This window comes from Polypterus senegalus, chromosome 7 (assembly GCF_016835505.1).
Source record: "Polypterus senegalus isolate Bchr_013 chromosome 7, ASM1683550v1, whole genome shotgun sequence".
In the NCBI taxonomy this organism is placed as follows: Eukaryota; Metazoa; Chordata; class Cladistia; order Polypteriformes; family Polypteridae; genus Polypterus; species Polypterus senegalus.
In genome coordinates, this window is record NC_053160.1 from 31,348,934 (window position 1) to 31,370,129 (window position 21,196).

Sequence of the window (21,196 nt, forward strand, 5' to 3'; positions counted from 1 at the left end):
AGTTCTGAAGTAAGGTATTAATACTTATTAACCTTGGTGATGTGTTGCATGTTGATTAACACATGCAAGTAGCAATTTCACTGTACTCTGTACTTGTGACAAATAAAAACCCTATAAACTGTATCATATATTATGCATATTTCAGAATTAACATATTGACATAAAACTTTTATGTGTATGTGTCCGAGTATGCCTTACAATGGATTGAAATCTCATTGTAAACTGTGTCTCCCCAATGAAAAATTATATTATGTGGGTTGGAAAATTTTATGTTTAGTTACTACTTAACAGTAGTCCAAATCGCTATATTTCATCCAGTGAAGACTTTTTTTTAACTGGCTAAAGAGATGTATGAGGTGTTTTGTGATGCTTAATGGCAGTAGATTTTCTATATTTCATGTGAGGGACTGGAGATAAAAAGATCTTCAAAATAAAAACTTGTTCTTTTAGACTTTTCTTTTTAATAGTACTTTGTTTTATAGTTTAGTTTTCAGTTCAATAGGTTTCTGCTTGTTAGGTCCAAGGACCTGAAGTGTAAGCTGAATTGCTCAAGAGATGAAGGAAGTAAAAGAGAAAGTGCAGCACTGAAGAGAACACTGATTTAATGGAATTGTCCCTAACAAAGTGCCTGCAAGTGGGTATTTTTCATTACATTTCTTATTTTTTTGTTGGCATTAAACAGGGTTTTGCCTGGCTGGCACCCCAACCATTTGGCTTTTGACCTGCCTCATCATCTGCCCCTATACAATGTATAAAACAGTCCTCCTGTAGCGTATCACCTATATTAAAAATAAGCAAGCTTACCTGAAATGTGTTATTTAAAGATTTTTCATTCACATCTGCTTAGAGTATTGTGGACTCAGAGTATAATTATATCTCAGGGAACCACGGTGGCTCAGTGGTTAGCATGGCTGCCTCACAGCTTAGGTCACATTTTGGCCACAATAATCAGTCCATCATAGTTGGCAGATGATTTGTTAGCCTTCACTGGCACTTCAAAGACCATTGGAACAGTGTAATGTACTCACAACTAGTTCAGCTTCTCCTTCTCTATCGACTTAAATGTATTTCTCTGAGTTCGTTGAAATTCCTGAACATTGCCATCCATCCATTATCCAACCCGCTATATCCTAACTACAGGGTCACGGGGGTCTGCTGGAGCCAATCCCAGCCAATACAGGGCACAAGGCAGGAAACAAACCACGGGCAGGGCACCAGCCCACCACAGGATACACACACAGAAAGTACACACTAGGGATGATTTAGAATCGCCAGTGCACCTAACCTGCATGTCTTTGGACTGTGAGAGGAAACCCACACAGACACGGGGAGAACATGCAAACTCCACGCAGGGAGGACCCGGGAAGCGAACCCAGGTCTCCTTACTGTGAGGCAGCAGCGCTACCCACTGCGCCACAATGTCGCCCACCTGAACATTGATCCTGAAAGAAACACTAGATTCCCTTAATACTATAATGATTAAAGGGATTTTAGCTAAGATTTGCACTCGGTGTGACGAGGATGGATTGGATTAGAAATGAGTACATTAGTGGGTCAGCTCAAGTTGGACGATTGGGAGACAAAGAAAGAGAGGCAAGATTGCGTTGGTTTGGACATGTGCAGAGGAGAAATGCTGGGCATATTGGGAAAAGGATGCTAAAGATAGAGCTGCCAGGCAAGAGTAAAAGAAGAAGGCCTAAGAGAAGGTTTATGGATGTGGTGAGAGAGGACATGCAGGTGATGAGTGTTAAAGAACAAGATGCAGAGGACAGAAAGATATGGAAGAAGATGATCAGCTGTGGTGACCCCTAACAGGAGCAGCCGAAAGAATTGAAGAAGAAAAATAAATGGATTTACAGCATACAGTATATGCATTTATCCAGTCTAACCACAGATAAGACTCCATAGACACTCCATTGCATCTTGCTGCATGACAATACCCTCCAAGCAGCACTAGTTTCTGTTGTCATGGAAACCGTGCTTTACCCTAATCCGCCCCTACAATTGAGAGCATGTGAGTTCACTGCACTGGCCCTTATTTTCAGCTGAAGATGTTTAGAATGTGTAGTTGCTGGCCAGATAGGTGAACTGTACAAATAGAAAGGGAAACAGCATGAAATCATCCATTGAGAATGACATTTATCCAAATATTCATGCTCCATTTATTAAGTACCTAATTATTATATAATTACTGTTGTGCCATAGACTTTTATGGTAGTACAATGAATTCCTAATGTGCTTGTAACATATTTTTGGTCACTTTTCCTACAAATAATACAAAATAGACATGTTCTAGCTGCCTCAAAGACACAAAAGAAATGTTTGTTTTATGTAGCACAGTTCAACAGTGAACACCATTACAAGGCCTTCTGGCCAGCTGCAGGAGTGACAGCTTCACGAGCTGGAAAAATGTGGGTCACCAACTAGGTCATCCCGTTTATTGTCCAGCACAAAACAAAAATCAACATTATTTGGTGTGTCCCACAAACCAGGGAAAAAAAAACAAAACAAAGTACTTAGGCTGGTTAGTGTGCCCTCACTGGGCAGTTTCTTGACCCTGCTGCTCTGTTAGCAATAGCACCCCCTCTCATCCCAGAAGGTTATTACATACCTTGACAGAGCCTGTAAGGAGGTCCTCCAAAATGCATTTGTGACGGTCTTTACGAGTGTACATACCAAGCTTCATTTTTAGGGTCACACAGTGGGTTGGCAACAGAAACTGATCCAGAAACCTTATTCACTAAACCACACTGATAAAAACAAAGCCATCTGCTTGAACCATGTTGTGTTATTCATGAATGTGTGTTGTGTTTGCTGTACATGATGAGTTATAAAGTAATCAATGTACCACCTTAGGCAGGACAGGATAGGATAGGTAGATTTTATTATCCCAGAGGGAATTTTGTTTACAGGAATAAAGTAAAAAATAAGGCATTGTTACATAGTTATAAGAAAATAAGCCACAAAAACTGATAACTAGTGTTATTGTATACACACACACATAAGATTTGTACAAAGAATAATTACCTTTAACAGTACACAAAAATAATAATTCAGAATTCAGTAGCATCCTTGCAAGGAGCAGAATTCTAAACATTTAGCCCTAGAAATAAAAAGGCCTGCCTCTGTCCTTCATTCATTGGTCATGAGTCCTGTCTTCTATTAAAAAGTACAGAATTATGGAAATGCATTTTTACATTTATAAGGAGTGCCAAATTTCCAAGAATTAACTGAGAAAAAAATGAAAGCCAGATGCTGCGAGCATGTAAAAATCCTTAATCATCATCTGGGGTTTTGTCTCAGTTGAAAAGGAAAAATTGCTTTAGTGTACACTGTTTTACAGATCTGGGGATCTGGTTTTAAATTGTTTTGTGTCTGCGATGGCACAGTGGTACAGTTCTTAGATCTTGTGCCTTTGGAATTTGGAATTACAGCTTGCTTGTCATCCATATGGATTTTTTATGCTCACTCCATGCCTTGGCGATTTTTTCCAGGATCTCCAGTTTTCTTCAACATCCCAAAGCATGCCTGCCATGGGTGAATCTACATCTCTACAAAGCCTGATGTAAGTCAAAGAATATGTGTGAAGAGGTTAATTGAAATATTGACTGCATTTTGACTGTTTTGTTATTTGTGGTTCAGTTATTAGTGGTGCTGCTTTATGGACCCAGCATCCTGGATTCAAATCCCAAACAGATCTGCATATGAGCCGAACTGGTAACACAGTGTGTGTGTGTGTGTTGTTGTGTAACTGGGCTACTAAAATGGACTGCAGCCTTATTCAGGACTGTTTCCTGCTTTTCTATGCAGTGTTGCTAGGATAGGCTCAAGCCCTTTGTGACCAAGAATTGAATTAAATGAGTTTGATGTTACTGTATGTCTTTTATACATATAAGATTTGAGAATACATTTATTAAGCATATATATTACACAACTTGTAGAGGAAAAAAAACAACACTATTCCTGTCTACGGTGAATACTGCCTTTCCCAGAAGTAACTGAGAAAAAGTCTATTGTTTTCTAAAGATATCAATAGATTTTCAATCACGGCAGTAGTAATTCTTCACACAAAGCCAGGGTATTTGCTTTTATTGGTGCTGAATGTTTCGGCACCTTATTATAGTGACAAGTCACAAGTGACATATCTGACTAGTCTTGGATAATCTGCTTTGATCAATGAAAGAACTTCCGAGTGTCAAACCCCTATTGCCATCCTGAGAGGATTTTCACACAAAGTGCTCAAAAAACTTTTGCTTTTTCTTAACTATAAATGATTGTGTTGTGTTCCATATTGGACTGGTCTGTCCATCTTCCAGTCCAAGGTGTTAGCAGTAATCTCCCCCAGAGAATCTTTTCCTCCCTGCTCTTTTCTTATGATCCAACATTCACAGTCATGTGTTGCTACCGGCTCCCTAGAGCTCTAACGAAGGGACACTAACCACTGCGCCACGATGCTGTATGTTGGCTAGTTGTAAAAATGTGTCATAAAATAAATATAAAAAAATAAATATAAAAAGGCTCTGTATAAAATAAAACTTGAATGCTAATATGGTGGCATGTTAGTATGGATCATGACATTCATGTTCAGTTCCTAGACTTGATTACCAACTATGTGGCACTTACAGAACATGTCTTTTGCTTTGTTACATTCAGGAAGTCCAGTTTCCCTCAACATTACAAGTTGATTTGTAAATCTAAAGTGGTCCAGTATGTGTGTGTGGGTTTTGCCTTGTGAGGAACTGGCATGTCAACTATCGTTGAGTCCTGCCATGTACCCGCTGCCAATAAGAGATGCTCATCTCATCTCACTGCCGCATAATGAAAGAGGCAGGATGAATGTAGGAAATGGATGGTGTGGCTTAGTGAAGGAAATGCCACTGGCAACTATTGGGGCGCCAAACCGGTCATCCCTGTTTAATTCCAACAAAATATTCACTATAGAACAAACAAAAATTAGGGCTGCTGTGTGCGTCAACAGAAAAACTTCTACAGAAGATTGCCATCAGGCTATGTAATTGCAAAGTTCTCAGGAAAGACCTCCATCCTGTCTTGGATTGGTGCAAGACTGAACCACTTCTCCTGTCAGTAGTGGGATTTATAGATCGGGGAACTGAAGGGCCGGAGTCAGCTCCCCTCACTGGGCGTGTTCTCTGTGCTGCCGTGAGAACAAGAGAATAAAATCTTTGCACCAGTGCCCCCCCCCCAGACCCAAAACTGTATTACAAATCTGTGACACTGGATTTAGGAAAAAATATACAAAATATTATTAGATAAAACAAACCTGATAATAAAGCAAATATAAGTTAATAAAACCTGTCTTTGACTTCCATTGGCGTAAAGATTGTGAAAACCAACAACATAAAAAACAAAACAAACAGATAAAACAACTTGGGCTGCAGCAGTTTTAGCTGGAAGCAATGGTTTTCTCCATTGTTCTCATGTCTCTTTGGCTTCTGAATCATGTTAAAGCTCCAGTGAACAGCAAACCGCTTACTGTGCAAATAAAACGGATTGTAGCTTAGTACAATAGCGCTGAACATTCAACACTAATTATTCCATATGGCATACTGAAGGATTAAGCAGGTCTGAGAATGTTATCTTATGTTAAACACATACTTTTCTACCATCATAAATGCATCTGTAATATTTTTAGCTTTAACTGAATATATATTTCAAACACATGAGTACATTTAAAATGTCAAGACTATGTTTAATTATCTTATTGTTATTATTAGTTTTTTTCCCAAGTGATTCATGCATGGGAAGAGAGCGAGTGCATGCCAAACAGCTTTCCATTCATTCATTTTTCAAACCAGCCGTACCCATCACAGGGTTGCTGGGAGCTGGACCTAACCAACTAATTACTGTAGACATCATATAAGGATAATTTATGGTTACCAATTTATCTAACATGCATGTCTGGAGGACTTGGGATAGGCCCACACAGTCATCAACAGAATGTGCAGACTTTACCTAGGGCCTTTATTCAAACCATTCAGCATAAGTTCATCATTCATTGGTTAATTTCCTCACTCTGTTCTACCAGTACAGGGGGGCATTAGTGGCACAGTAGTCACCACAGATTTAAAATCCTCTTTTTAAACTACATATTTGTCCCTATATTTATGAACTTTGAATGTCTTTTCATATCTATAGGATTTGTCTGGTTGCTTTGGTTCATTTATATAAAGATGTGCTACAGTATATAAATAAATGTTGTTGTTGATTTTTCCTTCCACATCTAAAAGACACATATGTTCGGTTGGTGAGCAATTAAGAATTGGCCGTGTGTGTGTGTGTGTTAGCGAGCCCTGTGAGAGATCGATGTGCTTCTAGAACTGCATCTAATGCTTCAAGAATAGGACACAGCCCACTGTTATAAAAATATGTTAGTTATTCTGTCACAGGGTTGGGTTGCTAGAGCATATATCATGCCAGCTTTAGGTGCAAGAGTTGGCAAGAGTTGACAATCAAAATAGCATACATATGTTTAAGATGTTGTTCAGATGTTCTCGAAATGTTCAAATTTGGGAGGATACCAATATATCCACAGAAACCTCGCACTTTTCAAGGGGAGAACACTGGAATTCTAACTACATACATGCAGAGTCTGGGACAGCTGTAAACATAAAATGGACTAGAAAGTGTGCCAGTGTAAACTAAACAGCTCTATCTTACTCAAATTTCTCATTTCATAAAGAATATGCTCCCCTACTAGGATCACGGTGAAATGGCTTGCTTACCCCACAGATCTTTACAGTTACATTTTAAGGATTCTAGAGCTTCTTGCCTTTAGCTAAATGGTCAAAGGTTAGAAGCCAGACAAACAATAATGGAAAAAAGTAATTTCTAGAGTAACATGCTTGGATGCGTGGTTGCACCTCATATCTTGGCCTGGAGATGGTCCTTATTATGAAGGCCTGAATTACCCCAACATCCAATTGAGCTCAGCTCAAAACAATCAATGTGAGCTCATTACATGCAAGGTAGGCTTTATGTGCTATACCTATCTGTATAGTGTGCGCGAGACAGATTCAGACAAACCAGACCTAAACCAAGCAAACTGGCATTGGCAAGTGGAACAAATCTTTAATTGAAGGGGGAATAATCAGAAAACATACTGGAGGCTGGCACTCAGTGGCCACTTTATTAGGTTTATTTATCTAGAACTGGAAAGAATAGCCTTTTGTTGCTAGAGCAGCCTGAAATGTTCGAAGCATGCATTTAACAAGGTGCTGGAATCAATCCTGAAGGATTCTGGTTCACAATAACTTCATAGTATCAGGCAGTTCATTCATGTTTTTTCAGTCACACATTCAGATTGTAAAAATCTCATTGAACATCATCCCAAAGATTCTTTACTGTGTTGAAACCTAGGACCTGTGCACAGCATTGAAGTAAACTGAAGTCACTATCATTTTTGTGGAAATAACATAAAATAAACTTTGTGACTTGGTGCATTATTCCAATGGAAGTTTCAAACAGCAACCTAAACAGTAATGCCTCGGCATGTTCTGACATTCACATGGCACTCATTGGTATTAAGTTTGTAAGTTGGAATCCATGCAGGTGGCACAGTGGTAGAGCTGCTGGTTTGCAGTAAGGAGATTGTGAATTTCCTTCCTGGGACCTCCCTGCGTAGAGAGTGCTTTGAGTAGTGAGAAAAGCGCTATATAAATGTACAGAATTATTATTATTAATAATTAATTTCACTGTCCCCAAAGTGCTACTGCCTGCAGAACTACTTGGTAACTTATTCCATGTGTCTATGGTTCTCAGTGGGAAAAAATACTTTGTAATGTTAGTGTGAAATTTATAGTTATGCAGTATTCATTCCCACTTCTTCTTCTTTTGGCTGCTCCCATTAGGGGTTGCCACAGCAGATCATCTTGTTCCATGTCTTCCTGACCTCTGCATCTTGCTCTGTTACACCCATCACCTGCATGTCCTTTCTCACCACATCCATAAACCTCCTATTGCCTGGCAGCATTATCCTTAGCATCCTTCTACCAATATACCCAGCATCTCTCCTCTGCACATATCCAAACCAACACAATCTCGCCTCTCTGACTTTGTCTCCAAACCATCCAACCTGAGCTGACCCTCTAATGTACTCACTTCTAATCCTGTCCATCCACATCACACCCTCCCACTACCTTATTCTATATAAAGAACTCATTTTAAAGTAATAGCTGACAATTATCCTACTAATTCATCTTCTACCATGTTACAATTTAATTGTGTTTGGTAAACCAGAAGCGATTCAGCTCAAATCCTTCCTAATAGCTAAAACTCCATATTTATAGAATAAGTCTATCAGCTTATCGCTGGAGTATCTGTATTGCTATTTTGCCTTTTGGTAATATCTAGAACTAAACTGCACACAACATTCATTTTACATTAAAAACAATTGTTGGTTGAGGCAAGACAGGGGTCGACATTAAATGTTGGGGTGCTAACCAGGCAATCCTGTTCACTCAAAGTAATATTGAGCATATGCTGATAGCGAGTTGCTGCACCCACCACACGACGAACCACCTGGATTGGGACCCATGTATACACTGGCTAAAATTAACAAGTGCTTGATGGCTCTCTAAGTACATAAAAGCAAAATGTACCATAGGCTGAATTTTAAAGGCTCTAGTGAGCTGTCAGGCTTCAGGGCTGGAGCTCTGTAACATGGGTGGCTCACCTCCTGAATGGGACGCCTTCTTCCAGGAATACCCTGCTTTGGATGGAAAAAGAGACAGAAGAGTTAGTGACCGGGCCCCTTGGTGTCTCCTGGCATGCCTGCGTGACAATGCATAAGAACATTGACGTATACTCAACATGGCAGGCTTGTAACACCATGTCTTATTAACCTTTTTAAGAGCCTTTCTACTCTGTCTGGATGTAGACAGTGAAAAGACCATTTTGTGTCCAAAGACCTACTAAATCAGAGAAAAAAAATGTCAAAAATTCCATCTACCCCATTACACTACTTTCCAATTCACTACATAATTTATAGAAAGAAAGTAAATGTGTATACATCACTCAACCAAAATCTTCTTTTAGTACCACTGCATGCATGCGAGAGCGATCTTCATACTGTCAGTACACAAGTGGGTTACAATTTCCAGGTTGGTAAATGAAATACCCCAATGGCAACTAATTGGTATTGAACAAAACTGGTCCAAACACCAAATCTTTAGGGACACTCGAGGAGAATGGCTATAGGGGTTGACGTATGCCACCTACAACTACTGACTGCATACAGTCAGGCCCATAAATATTTGGACAGTGGCACAATTTTCATGGCGTACACAGCAAAATTTATGAAAATTGTGTCACTGGCCAAATACTTATGAGCTTGACTGTATATCTGGAAACCTAGGAGGGCAAGTGTAAAAAAAAAAAAAAGTGTAGTCCAGCTACTTTTTTTCAGGTGTATTAGCAGGAATATTAGACAACAGTTTTAAAGGCAATAGTGCATTCGATCTCAGTTAGAAGTAAATGTTTAGACTTGGGACTATAGTGCTTATGTGGCATATGTCACAAATGTATTAACAAGATATATTATGAAATTTCACAGCAGCTTTATTTTCTCCTAAGTCTAGCACAATGAGGTACACTACACTTCTACATGTATTGAGTAGACAACAAACAAGGTTGGCTTGATGTTAATGTATTTAGTAGACACCTTTATCCAAGTCATATTGTTATTATTTAACATTTGGCAGATGGGTTTATTTAAGACAACTTACTTTTTTAGGATATGTTACATTTGTTTTCACAGTTTTTTTCTTTTAACACAGGCTGTTTAAGAAACTAGCTCCAGGTTACACAGTGACAGTGTTGAAACACCATCCTTTGGGCTCAAAGTCCAGTATCTTAGCTGCTACACCATATTGCCTTTAACACTTGTTGGCAACGCTGACCAAAAAGCAAAAGTAGAAAAAATAAAGCTTACCTTGCTTTAGAATCCATACTTAGAAGCACAGTTTCCAGTCACCACTCCTGGAGGTAGGCCGTAGCATAGTATTGACTCAATTACAGCTCCATAACAGTGAACCCTCATTATTTTATTAGCTACGAGGACAACACTGTTTAATTATATAGCACATTTCCATACAAAATGTGCAGTTCAGAGTGCTTTCAAAGGAGTAAAGGAAAGAATTACAATAACAATTATAAATAAATAAAAAAATCATATTCACATAATACAAATCTAATATGTAAAACTGAATGTGTTGTGTATTTGTCAGGTATGCAAATACACACCATTGAACCTATCTCCCCTAAATTTTGCACAGATTCCCAATTTGAACAGGGGAAAACCACAGGCTATGGTTTGTTGCAAATATTTTTTTACTTTGAGAAATTTTAATGACTGCACCTGTACTTCATTAGTATAGCACCCCTAGGGGGCATTTTTTAGGACCTGGCACAGGGAAGAAAACACAGGTGGGGTTTAGTCAGTGAAATTTTGGTTAGTCTAGTGACTGCACCTGTACTTTATTCTGCCACAAGCAGCATTGTGGGTAGTTCTGTTTGCAAAATATATAAAACCGTCTGCTTTTGGTTTGTCTTCAGTGCCTTTGTGATTCTGAAAAATCCACTGACTTATGATTTAGGTATAAAGTGATCACTTTCGAGCAGTTTAAAATTTGTGCCATATCATCTATCAATTTCAACAAAGATGAGTGTCGAGACTGTCCATGTTCTCTTTTAGGGAGACAGACACCGGAATGCTGTGCAGAACATGGAAGAATATGGCAGTTCAACTGCAGGTTCACACACATCAATGTATGCCATACACAAACACCTGCACAGTATTCAACAGTAAGTCAAATGTGTACTTTTTCATATAAAAAGGATGTCATAGTCATAACTCACATTGATGTCATGTCAGTCGGTTATCATTAGCGATACATGTTTTTGTGCATTGATATTTGGACTGTGGAGTGTTTTCAAAGATGTTCATTTACGGAATATGACCTTGAAGAGGGATTTTAAAAGGGTTCCTCTTAGAAATATCTCAAATATATTGTATATATACTGGAGAATGCAACTTAACAAATCCGCTTGAACAGGACATGCGGACCTCAAAAGCGGGGCCCCCTTAGGGTGCGGGGCCTGGGGCAGTCGCCCCACTTGCCACCCCTATATGCCGTTCTTGGTTGGTTAACTAAACTTTTATTTTACTATTATTATACTATTAACTAAACTTAGATTCTTTAAGTCTCAAACCAGGATAGTGTTAAATATGTGCTAGCCCAAATTCCCAGTCTTCATCTTACCTGTTCATAGCTGACAGCTGGTCTGTATGGGTGGTATGTTGCCAAAAGGTGGAATTATTTCAGGTGGGTGTGGATCAGAATGAGAATACGGACAAAAGACAGTTTGTGCTTGGCGTCTGAATCTGGGATTATTGCCCACGTAGGTCATTTGCATTGGCCTGACCATTCCGTACGTACGGACCACTCAGTTGTGGTGCTCGTTTTTTTTCAAGAGCTTTCCAGAACGTCGGACTTTGTCCTGCCCTGCCCTCTGTAATTTGCATTACTCAGGTGATTTCTCACAGTGACGAATTCCTCCGGTGACCCGGATAGCTTGCTAGCCGCTCGGATGTTGCACGCGGAAAGCTGTTGCATAACACGCGTGTACTGTGCACACTCGGAGACAGCGGCTTCCCGGGGGGCTGCGCTGTTACTGCACTGCACTCTCCGTGAATCTGCGTCAGAACCTCAGCTGCCAGGGTTCGCTACGAGGAGCGCGTCGTCCAGTGACGGAGAAGGCCATCCAGCATCGGAGCGAGGCGACAGCTCATTGAAGAACACGGCGGGCGGAGGTGAGCGGACGACCAAGGGTTTTTTTGCTTTGCACTGCTAGGTGCGCGCAATTTGCGTTGTCATTTGAGTATCTCAGCCTCGTAACACCCCGGGCTGGGGCCCAACAATACGGCATTAGCGGCCGATACCAAACTGCGGGCTGATCCGCGGTGGACGACGTTCCCGTGATGTGTCAGTCAATGAAGGGGGATTTAAAAGGATGCTGTTGCGGCGTGATCGCCCATTCATTCATTCGTCCATTCATTCGTTTAGCAAATAATGTGAGATTTGAGAGTAGCGCGAGCACGTCGGCAGCGTTTGCATTTTTTTATTTAGTACAGCAAGTGCGGGCGTGTGCCTTTTTATCACACAAATGGGTCTGCAGTTGCTAGCGTTTCCAGTGTCTGCTTTTTTACATGGCGTGGCTGAAGGTGGGTTTATAACGCCTTATTGAAAACAAACAAGCCGTTTCAGATCAGCAGTCGGTTTGCACGTAAATTACTTGTGTATTCGGCGTTAGGTCATTGCTTATGATCTTTAAAATTCCGTGTCATCTTTTTTAATGTGCGTAGGTAGGAGCTGCCTATAGAATTTGCGCCCGTCTGTCAGTTTGGCCGTCCGGTCACCATAATCGTTTTGCATTAAGTTAAAGTTGCTTCTTTCAGATATTAGACCTTACCTTCACTTTCTACTTATTTTGGTGGTTTATTGCCCCCCATAAAAATTACACGTGATACATAATTTTTATACATTTTATTTTGCCAAGAAACCTCAATATGTGAGGCATTTAGATAGTTGTAAACAACACACTTTATTTTTAAACAGTTTTTAACTTTTGTTATATTCGCTATTCCTTAATTAAAGCTGAATACATTTACCCAGGAGCAGACTAAGGCGGTAGAGGGATTCTGGGGATGAACCATTGTTTTGAGTCCCACATAGGTTTTATGAAGGAAAGCAATGAAAAAGGTAATCTGTAAGGACAAAACTTGGGAGTCATCTAAACTTAATAATTCATTACATTTATATAGTGCTTTTCTCACTGCTCAAAGCACTACCACATAGCAAGGACCCGGGATGCAAACCCATGATCTCTTTACTTTGAGGCAGTAGCGCTACTGCTTCGCCAGCTGTTGAACCAAAGGCCACAGGGGAGGCCGGAGAAAGACTGCAATGACCCATACCATAATGACAATAAACACCTGCTGGGATACGGGGCGATGGTCCCACGTTTGGATGGATGGTGCTTTCTCCCTTCCCAGGGAATCTCATGTGCATTCTGGAGTGACTTTGGGAAAACTAAACTTGAATAGGCAGTACATATAAACAGAAAGTAGTTCAAGTGTTTGAGGTTGGTGAATGTATAGCAGCAAAACTACAGAAACAGCAATCTGAGAGTATGAGTGATTTGGGGTTGGGGCAGAGAATGCAACACCAAAGCTTAGAATTGTACTTGACAGCCGTCCAAGTACAGTATGGCACGTCGAACACTAAAGACTAAGTCTGATCCTTCAGCTGTATGTTTTGAGAGAGAATATGAATGTGTGATGGTCCAGGTCAGACTCCGTGCTTCCTTGCTGCTTCCGGGAGACTCTTGAAGCTGGAATCATCAGTAAGTTACCCAAGATTGAGACAGGCAAATGAGGAGACACACACACACACACACACACCATCAGCAAGGGGTTGGTGCAAACTGATTGAAGTGCTTTTATTTAAAACAAGACAAATAACGATCCAAAAGTACAGTGTAAGCTCTTCAATAAATAAATAAATCCGTAAAATATCAAAGTTGTCAAGTGGTGGTTAAAACCTAAATAATGTCATAAAACAAAAAATTACATTTTTGCCTTTCTATAAAATCTGGCATCTCAGCTTATCCCAACAGATCCTTGCAGCATGAGGAGATGCCCGTTGACAGGTACAGTGTTCCATTAATCCCAGTTTCTGAAAGTCTGTCGTCATCCATAGGCAGGGAGATGCTGCACAACAGAGCCACTCCTGCTCCTTGGCGTTCTAAGGAGCACCTTTTCTCCAGTCCCACACTTGAACGCAGTCCTGCTACTCGCTTCCTTGGGGGCATACTCCAGACCACCCTTCCGCTGTTTGCCTCACGGGCTCCTCACCAGTCCTGTTTCTTTCTCTCTTTCTCATTTCTTTTTCTCATTGATCTGATCTCTCCTTTGTGCCAGTTGCGTGCAGGTTTTGTCCTCCCCACTCGCCGAGGTGTGAATGAAGCACCCGACTGACCCCTTTACATATGCACGTGAGTGCACAATCAGTTAAGCATCCCAATCAACCTCAGAGCAGCACGTGCACGGAATTTCATTGGGATAGTGGAGAAATACTGAAATACCCATGGAGACATGGAAACAATGTATGGACTCTACACAGGCTTACAAAGTATGGACTCTACACAGGCTTTGCCCAGGCCAGGGTAGAAATTTAGTGTGCTGAGGCTATGAGCTCCATCATGCTGTCCTTTTACAAAAAATACAGTGATACAGCATACCAAATATGCTTTCCTCTAGCATGCCCTTACCTTTACCCACACTTTCAAGCAGCATTGCTTTATTACTTTTTAGGGAAAAAAAAATGAGGTACCCTTAAAAAGACTGATAGATTTAAATTTAGATTTATGAATATTTTAATGGGCTACATAGGTGAATGGGCCTAGCAGTGGAGAGATACCGCATTCAAGTCTGATTTCCTCCTTGTGCCTAGTGCTTCTGAAATAGGCTAAGACCCCATATGATATTGCATTAGATTAAGTGGATGTTTTATAGTGAGAAGTCAAGCAAAATGACACCTTTTGTTGGCTAACTAAAAAGCAATATGCAAGCTTTCAAGGCAACTCAGGCTCCTTCTTTAGGGAAGATGTAATGTGGTTGTTTTATGTAACATTTGCAATGTTATTTGTTCAGGAATTTCTTGTAGTATTTTTGTATATTTTGTATTTCTGTTTTGGTTTATTGTCTCTTATTCAAATTCAAAAGTGTGTATTTTCTGCACTTCTCTTTATTTTGTGTTCATGCAATATTATATTTGTATCCAATTTTGTATATTCCCTTTTGTTCATTTTAAAATTATTTGAAGTGCTCTTGAGCATGGGAAAGGGGCTATATAAATAAAATGTATTATTATTATGGATATCGTACCATTTACAATTTTTACATGGCTTCTTTAGATTGGCCATCTATATACTCATTTCTTTGCATATTGCCAATAAATTAAATTTCATTTGTAATGTTCTGTGTTTTTAAAAGAAACAAAGTAAAATCTGTATTAAATAATGTAGTCAAGCAGTAGTATTTACATTCAGAAGTACTTTAAGTAGTAAAGATGTCTACATAATTTACCCAGGTACAGTCCGTATATTTCATGAAATTACAGATGGATGCACTGTCTTATTAAATTTCATCAGTCCATTTTCTGATCCCACTTAATACAGTACTAGGGTTTGTATTAAAAAGGCCCCAAGCCTCACCCAAAACAAACATTTATTATTATGCTGTTTATCAAAGTCAATTTGTCCAGCAGTGCACATCTATGTAAACTTGTACAAGTTAGTAAATTAACATATATTGATGCTTTCAGAATTTGTTGATAAACTTAAAACTAGTAGACAATCAATAGCTATTCAGATTTGAAGTGCATATTTTCCACAAGAGTGATAATTCTAAAGGTACACCATGGACACTGAATGACGTGCATGCATTTACTCCCACAGACATTTAGAATTTTATCAATGTGACTGTTAGTTTGACCATATCATCTTGTATTAACTCCTTAAATGGCACTAGGACTGAGCAATAGAAAATAACTGATACATAGCCACCCTTTTGGTTAGAACTGTAATAAGATAATAAGTTTTAAGAACAACCTTTTTTTTGCTGTTACACTTGGTTTTTAACAAGGTATTCAGACAAAACCACAAAAATGAGAACTTGATATTAGTGATAAAGAATTAGGATAATTCATTCTAAAAGTATACTCAGCAAAAAAAGAAATGTCCCTTTTTCAGGACTGTGTATTTCAACAATAATGTTTTAAAAATCCAAATAACTTTACAGATCTTCATTGTAAAGGGTTTAAACAATGTTTTCCACGCTTGTTCAATTAACCATAATCAGTTAATTAACATGCACCTGTGGAATGGTCGTTAAGACCTTAACAGTTCTAAAAACGCAGGACACTAGAGAGACTTGTCTACCGACTGTGAAAAACACCCAAAGAAAGATGCCCTGGGTCCCTGCTCATCTGTGTGAACGTGCATTAGGCATGCTGCAGGGAGGCATGAGGACTGCTGATGTGGCTAGGGCAATAAATTGCCATGTCCGCACTGTGAGACGCCTAAGACAGCGCTACAGGGAGACAGGAAGGACAGCTGATCATCCTCGCAGTGGAAGAGCCCGGATCTCAATCCCATTGAGTACGTCTGGGACCTGTTGGATCGCAGGGTGAGGGCTAGGGCCATTCCCCAGAAATGTCCAGGAACTTGCAGGTGCCTTGGTGGAAGAGTGGGGTAACATCTCACAGCAAGAACTGACAAATCTGGTCCAGTCCATGAGGAGGAGATGCACTGCAGTACTTCAAGCAGCTGGTGGCCACACCAGATACTGACTGGTACTTTTGATTTTGAGCCTCCCTTCATTCAGGGACACATTGTGAAACATTTTTAGTTTATGTCTTATGGTGTTGACTCTTTTACTGTTCAAACAAATATTTACACATTAAGCTTACTGAAAGTAAAAACAGTTGAAAGTCAGAGGACGTTTCTTTTTTTGCTGAGTATATGTAACATCTTAAGAACGTGATGCATCACTCAGCCATAGTTCCAGGGAAGGTTCACTTTGTTTTACTCTACATTATCATGAGATTAAATTTTTTGACTTGCCCTTTCCTAGTCCTCTCTTGTAGAGTAATTTTTTCTAAGGAAAGCCGTAAAAAAAAAAAAAAGAAAAGCTGGCAAACAACATGGCTCTAAGAATGAACGGTGCACATAAGCCACTCTATCGCACCTAGATGACTATCCTAAGAGGAATTGATATATGGTAACTTAAACCATCAAGGGTAATAGAATAAGTTTAAAATATTTGTTATCTCCTGCCATGCATGTATATTCATCACATTTGTCCTGCATTCTCGTGTGTCTGAATCTCTGACTGGTGCTCCCTCTCTTAAGCACTTTCCTGTAAAACCTGCTTCTCAGACTCTGTCAGTTTGAGGTGGCTTGTTGTACCTCACATCTGTAAAGATGACTCCCAGTGTACCTCCTGCACCTTTTCTTCTCATTTTTTTGTCTTAACCTCCTTAACACTTCATCTTTTGATTGTGTCACTAAAGCCAACCTGACCAATCAGATTGCTATGATGGACTGGACACACACAAAGACCATATCATTTTATTATATGGTAGATGAGTGAAAAGATGCAGTGGTCTTTTGTTAAATTGTGTAAACAATATAAGCAAGACACTATACACAAACTACTCTACTACAGTGGTAGACCATGGACAGGCAGTCCCACATCCACTAAAAGGCATTACAAATTGGTGAATTTCTAATGAGGTAGACATCTCTGTACAGTAGCAATGAATTACTGTATATTTTTTGATAAAACTGGAAGAGACCAACAGTGAAGCACCTAAACTTGATGGAATTTAACAATTACAAGTATCCAGTGAGAAATTAAGTAAAATGATACCTTTATTGGCTAACTAAAAAAAGATTACAATATGCAAGCTTTCGAGGCAACTGGGCCTGAGTTGCCTTGAAAGCTTGCATATTGTAATCTTTTTTAGTTAGCCAATTAAAGGTGTCATTTTTCTTAACTTCTCACTACATTCATAATAGCTAACACAGTACAACACCCTGGTACTACACAAAAGTATCCAAAAAATGAAACTTTATTTCCTTTCAAATAAATAAAACTACTCAAAGTTACAAACTTTTGTTTTTATTCAGTTAAACTGAACTATTCAAAGTTATAGTCTTGCATATGTAAATGTTGGTTTACACTTGCCAGTTAACCAAATCTGCATGTCTTCAGAGTTGTTTTTGATTTTATTTTTATAAAAAATTATTTATTTGTATGGATGGTAATTTCAATAAAATAAAAAAAAGAAAAAGAAAACACATGCAGACTTAAGGGGCATGCAGAATCTACACAAATGATGAACAGGTATTAGTTTTCATATTAACTCAGAAAGCAGGATTCATGAGGCAGCTGAACTGTTACATTGCCTTGTTAGAGGAAGAATGAAAAGCACACTCTGTGTGAATGAATTCAAAAAGTGTAAGACTCTAGCTGGTTTTCTCTACCTCAGTAAAAGTAATACACATTTGAAGTTGATGACAAGTATTTGAGATGTGAAATAACAGGAAAGATTGTTGCATGGAGAGAGCAGTAGTTTGGAATAAACCACACACTTGGAAGTAGTCAGCTGTCTTGTAAGAACCACCAGGCTACTGTGGCTTCTTAACCAAATCAGTAGAAACCTCCTATATATTCAAAATGTGCCAGTGTCTACTTGATCTCATCTAACCAGTATTCGTTTTTGCTCATATATATTGATGAACAATGGCTATTGGATAGGCATAGGCAGTGCAAGATCATTTTTAATTTTAGGACAGAAAAAAGGCAGTGGGACCTTCATAAGCTGTTACTCTGTTGTAACAGAAGTACAGTGATGTAGTTCCTCAATTGAAGACAGTCCATCACATTACTTTATGACAAAAAATAACTTTAACTAATGAATATACAGTAACTAACAATGCATTCAATTTACAGAATATACCACAAAGCGCAATTAATGGACCCAGATTTAAAGTTGAAAAAATTAAAAGAGCCATTCATTCATCTGTTTATCCATTTTTGCTTAGTGCTATTCAGTAGCAGTATCAATACCTGTATGTATCAGGGTCATCCTTAACAAGCCCTAAGCGATGAAGAGGTAGCCTGACAACACTTATGCAGCCAAGTGGCACATGTAACCGGCCACATGGAATTAAATAATTGCAGTTGTCACAGATTAGATTGCATCAAAGCAAGTTTAAGGCAGAAACCTAAATAGTGACTTATTAATGTTTGACTGAAGATGGACTGAGAAAAAGTATTGAGCAAGGGAAGGAGAGGCAATTATCACAGCAAATCAACAGGAACAGAGCAGGAAGAAACAGCCCTGTAACAAGTTGTTACTGGAATACAGACTCAAAGCCTGGAGGACTACATTGGCTGCAGGCTATCCTTTCAACCACTTTTGTATTAGTAACCAGTTGCTTTATTATTACTGCTGCAAAAGGAATATACTTCTTTTGCCTTAAAATTAGCTTACATTTTATATTTAGACCCCTCAATTGTTTTTTTTTTATTTTCCTTTGTTGGCAGCCAGGTGATAGTGAGATGCAAAATGAGCCAACAAATGACTGGTTACTTGGTCTCATTTGTACTTATGTGCCCCTCAAACAAGTATCTGTTACAATGAAATATTTGAAAAGAGAAAATTGATGGTCTCAGATATATTGATCTACTGTGGCCCACAAAACATTTTGATGGCTCGCTCAGAAAAGAGAAAATCAGCAATTTTGAAAATGTGACAGAATGATAGTAGCACTGAGTTATAGAATTAAATAATGTGTTTCATTAATAATAAGAATTGCCTTCTAATTTAAGAATTAGGATGGAGAAAATAAAAAGTTGACCCCCTAGAACTCTCAAGAGTTTGATTTCCCGAGGTTAGATGTTAATGTTATCTGACTTTGTTTTTGCTGCCAGTTAAGGAAAATTTATTTCAGTAGGAAATAGGAATTGGTTATTAATTACGAAAGTGGCTTGAATGAAAGGCAGGAGCCACTGTTGCTCTCCAGGATGTGAGATTGGCAACCCTGTAGTAGTTTATCTTGTAGCTTGCAGATGCCGTATGCTGCTAGAAATAAAGTAGTGTGAAGGCTATTAAAAGAATTATGGTAGAGTAGTGTGGGCCCAGGAACATGCCTAGATGCTTGTGTGTTTAAAAAAAAAAAATGAATAAGGCGGCATTAGTAAAATTCTTTCTTGTTCTTTTTCATGAATCTTGTAGGTTTATTGTGAATTCCAATGGCTAATTATGGCAAAGGTGTTCTTAGCACTGATCATTTAGTGGTGTGGATGTTGGGAAACAACCTATTCATCATAAATAAATGTGTTTAGAATGGATTGAGGTATCTGAGAGATTAAACACTTAACTTTGCTCTAATGTGACACAATCTATTTGACTGAAGCTTGTGGACCATAGGCAGCCCATGGAACATGCTTTGAGAACTACTGATATAATTTCCCAACCTTGTTTGCTATTTTAATATTTTGGGGGGACATTGGCCAGCCTAAATGGCATCTAAATTAATCCATTCATGAACAATTATCAGAAAGATTAACTATCACTTACTGTGTGCAGGCATTTAATGCTTGACTGATTAGTGTCACCAATGAAAGCCACATATTTTTTATGTTTGTGCTGCCCTTCCCTTCAAAAATTGCTAGAAGCACTTGTTGAGGGAAAATTCTGCAAATCTTGCAATACATTAGTTATAAGCACAGATTTCTATTTTGAGCCAATGTAATTTCCACATTTCAATGGTTGGTACCTGTGTAATAGTTTTTGGGTGTTGTCTTTTGTGCTTGAAGTAGGTTCGCAGTAACCGGTTAAACAATGGGTTTAGCAAATGAGAGTGACTGAGGAGTCGGCACATGAAGTGGGAGCATGGAAAAGCTGTAAAAAGCTTAATGTTGCATGTAATCAGACTTTCAAATTCACATTTTAGTATGATAGTGACCATTATACCAATTAAATTATAACTGACACTAGGCACAATTCTTCACGCATTTTTTACCCCTCTACTTGTGGATTAAGAGAAAAAATTATTTAATTTGGTGGCATTTTTATTATTTCCAATGTTGCTTTCAAATAACAGTTGTTATATAAGATGCTGCTTTATACTATGACTGATACCCTCACCCTGAAGACTGATGAGGGTTTTTTATAGCTTATTCAAAAATGAAGATGTGAAAGCCTGACTATACTGTTTGCTGGAAAGTATATGTTTTAGCCATAGAGCCCAAGAGAATACATCAAAGGAGCAAAGACATTTGGTTTGACATGTTGTGAAACTGACACATGCTTTAACTGTCAGGAGACAAATGTAAGCAAAATCATAAATGCTCTGATATAAATAAGGCAAGATAATGATACTTTGTTGTATTTCGGAGTGAGTAGTCACTTTTATTGATTAAATTAATTTCTCCAGTACCAGCATATGTCCTACTTTTGCTGTTGATTTACATGATCTGATTTTATGTTTTCCTGTGTGCAAGTATTCTGAACTATTCTCATGTACACTGATTGCTTGATAC

At 38.8% G+C, this 21,196-nt stretch overlaps 1 protein-coding gene across 2 annotated transcripts in view; it reads left to right on the forward strand.

Annotated features, from left to right (window-relative positions):
- Nucleotides 1-11,427: 11,427 nt before the first annotated feature.
- Nucleotides 11,428-21,196, forward strand: part of fam169ab (family with sequence similarity 169 member Ab) — a 124,891-nt gene continuing 115,122 nt past the window's right edge. Inside the window, exon 1 of one of the 2 annotated variants that reach the window (XM_039758431.1) lies at nt 11,428-11,830. In XM_039758431.1, the coding sequence (XP_039614365.1) occupies nt 11,608-11,830 (223 nt within the window). In that variant the 5' untranslated portion in view covers nt 11,428-11,607. Of the gene's footprint in view, nt 11,831-12,172; nt 12,242-21,196 lie in introns of those variants that run through there. The other variant, XM_039758432.1, reaches the window with a different exon arrangement.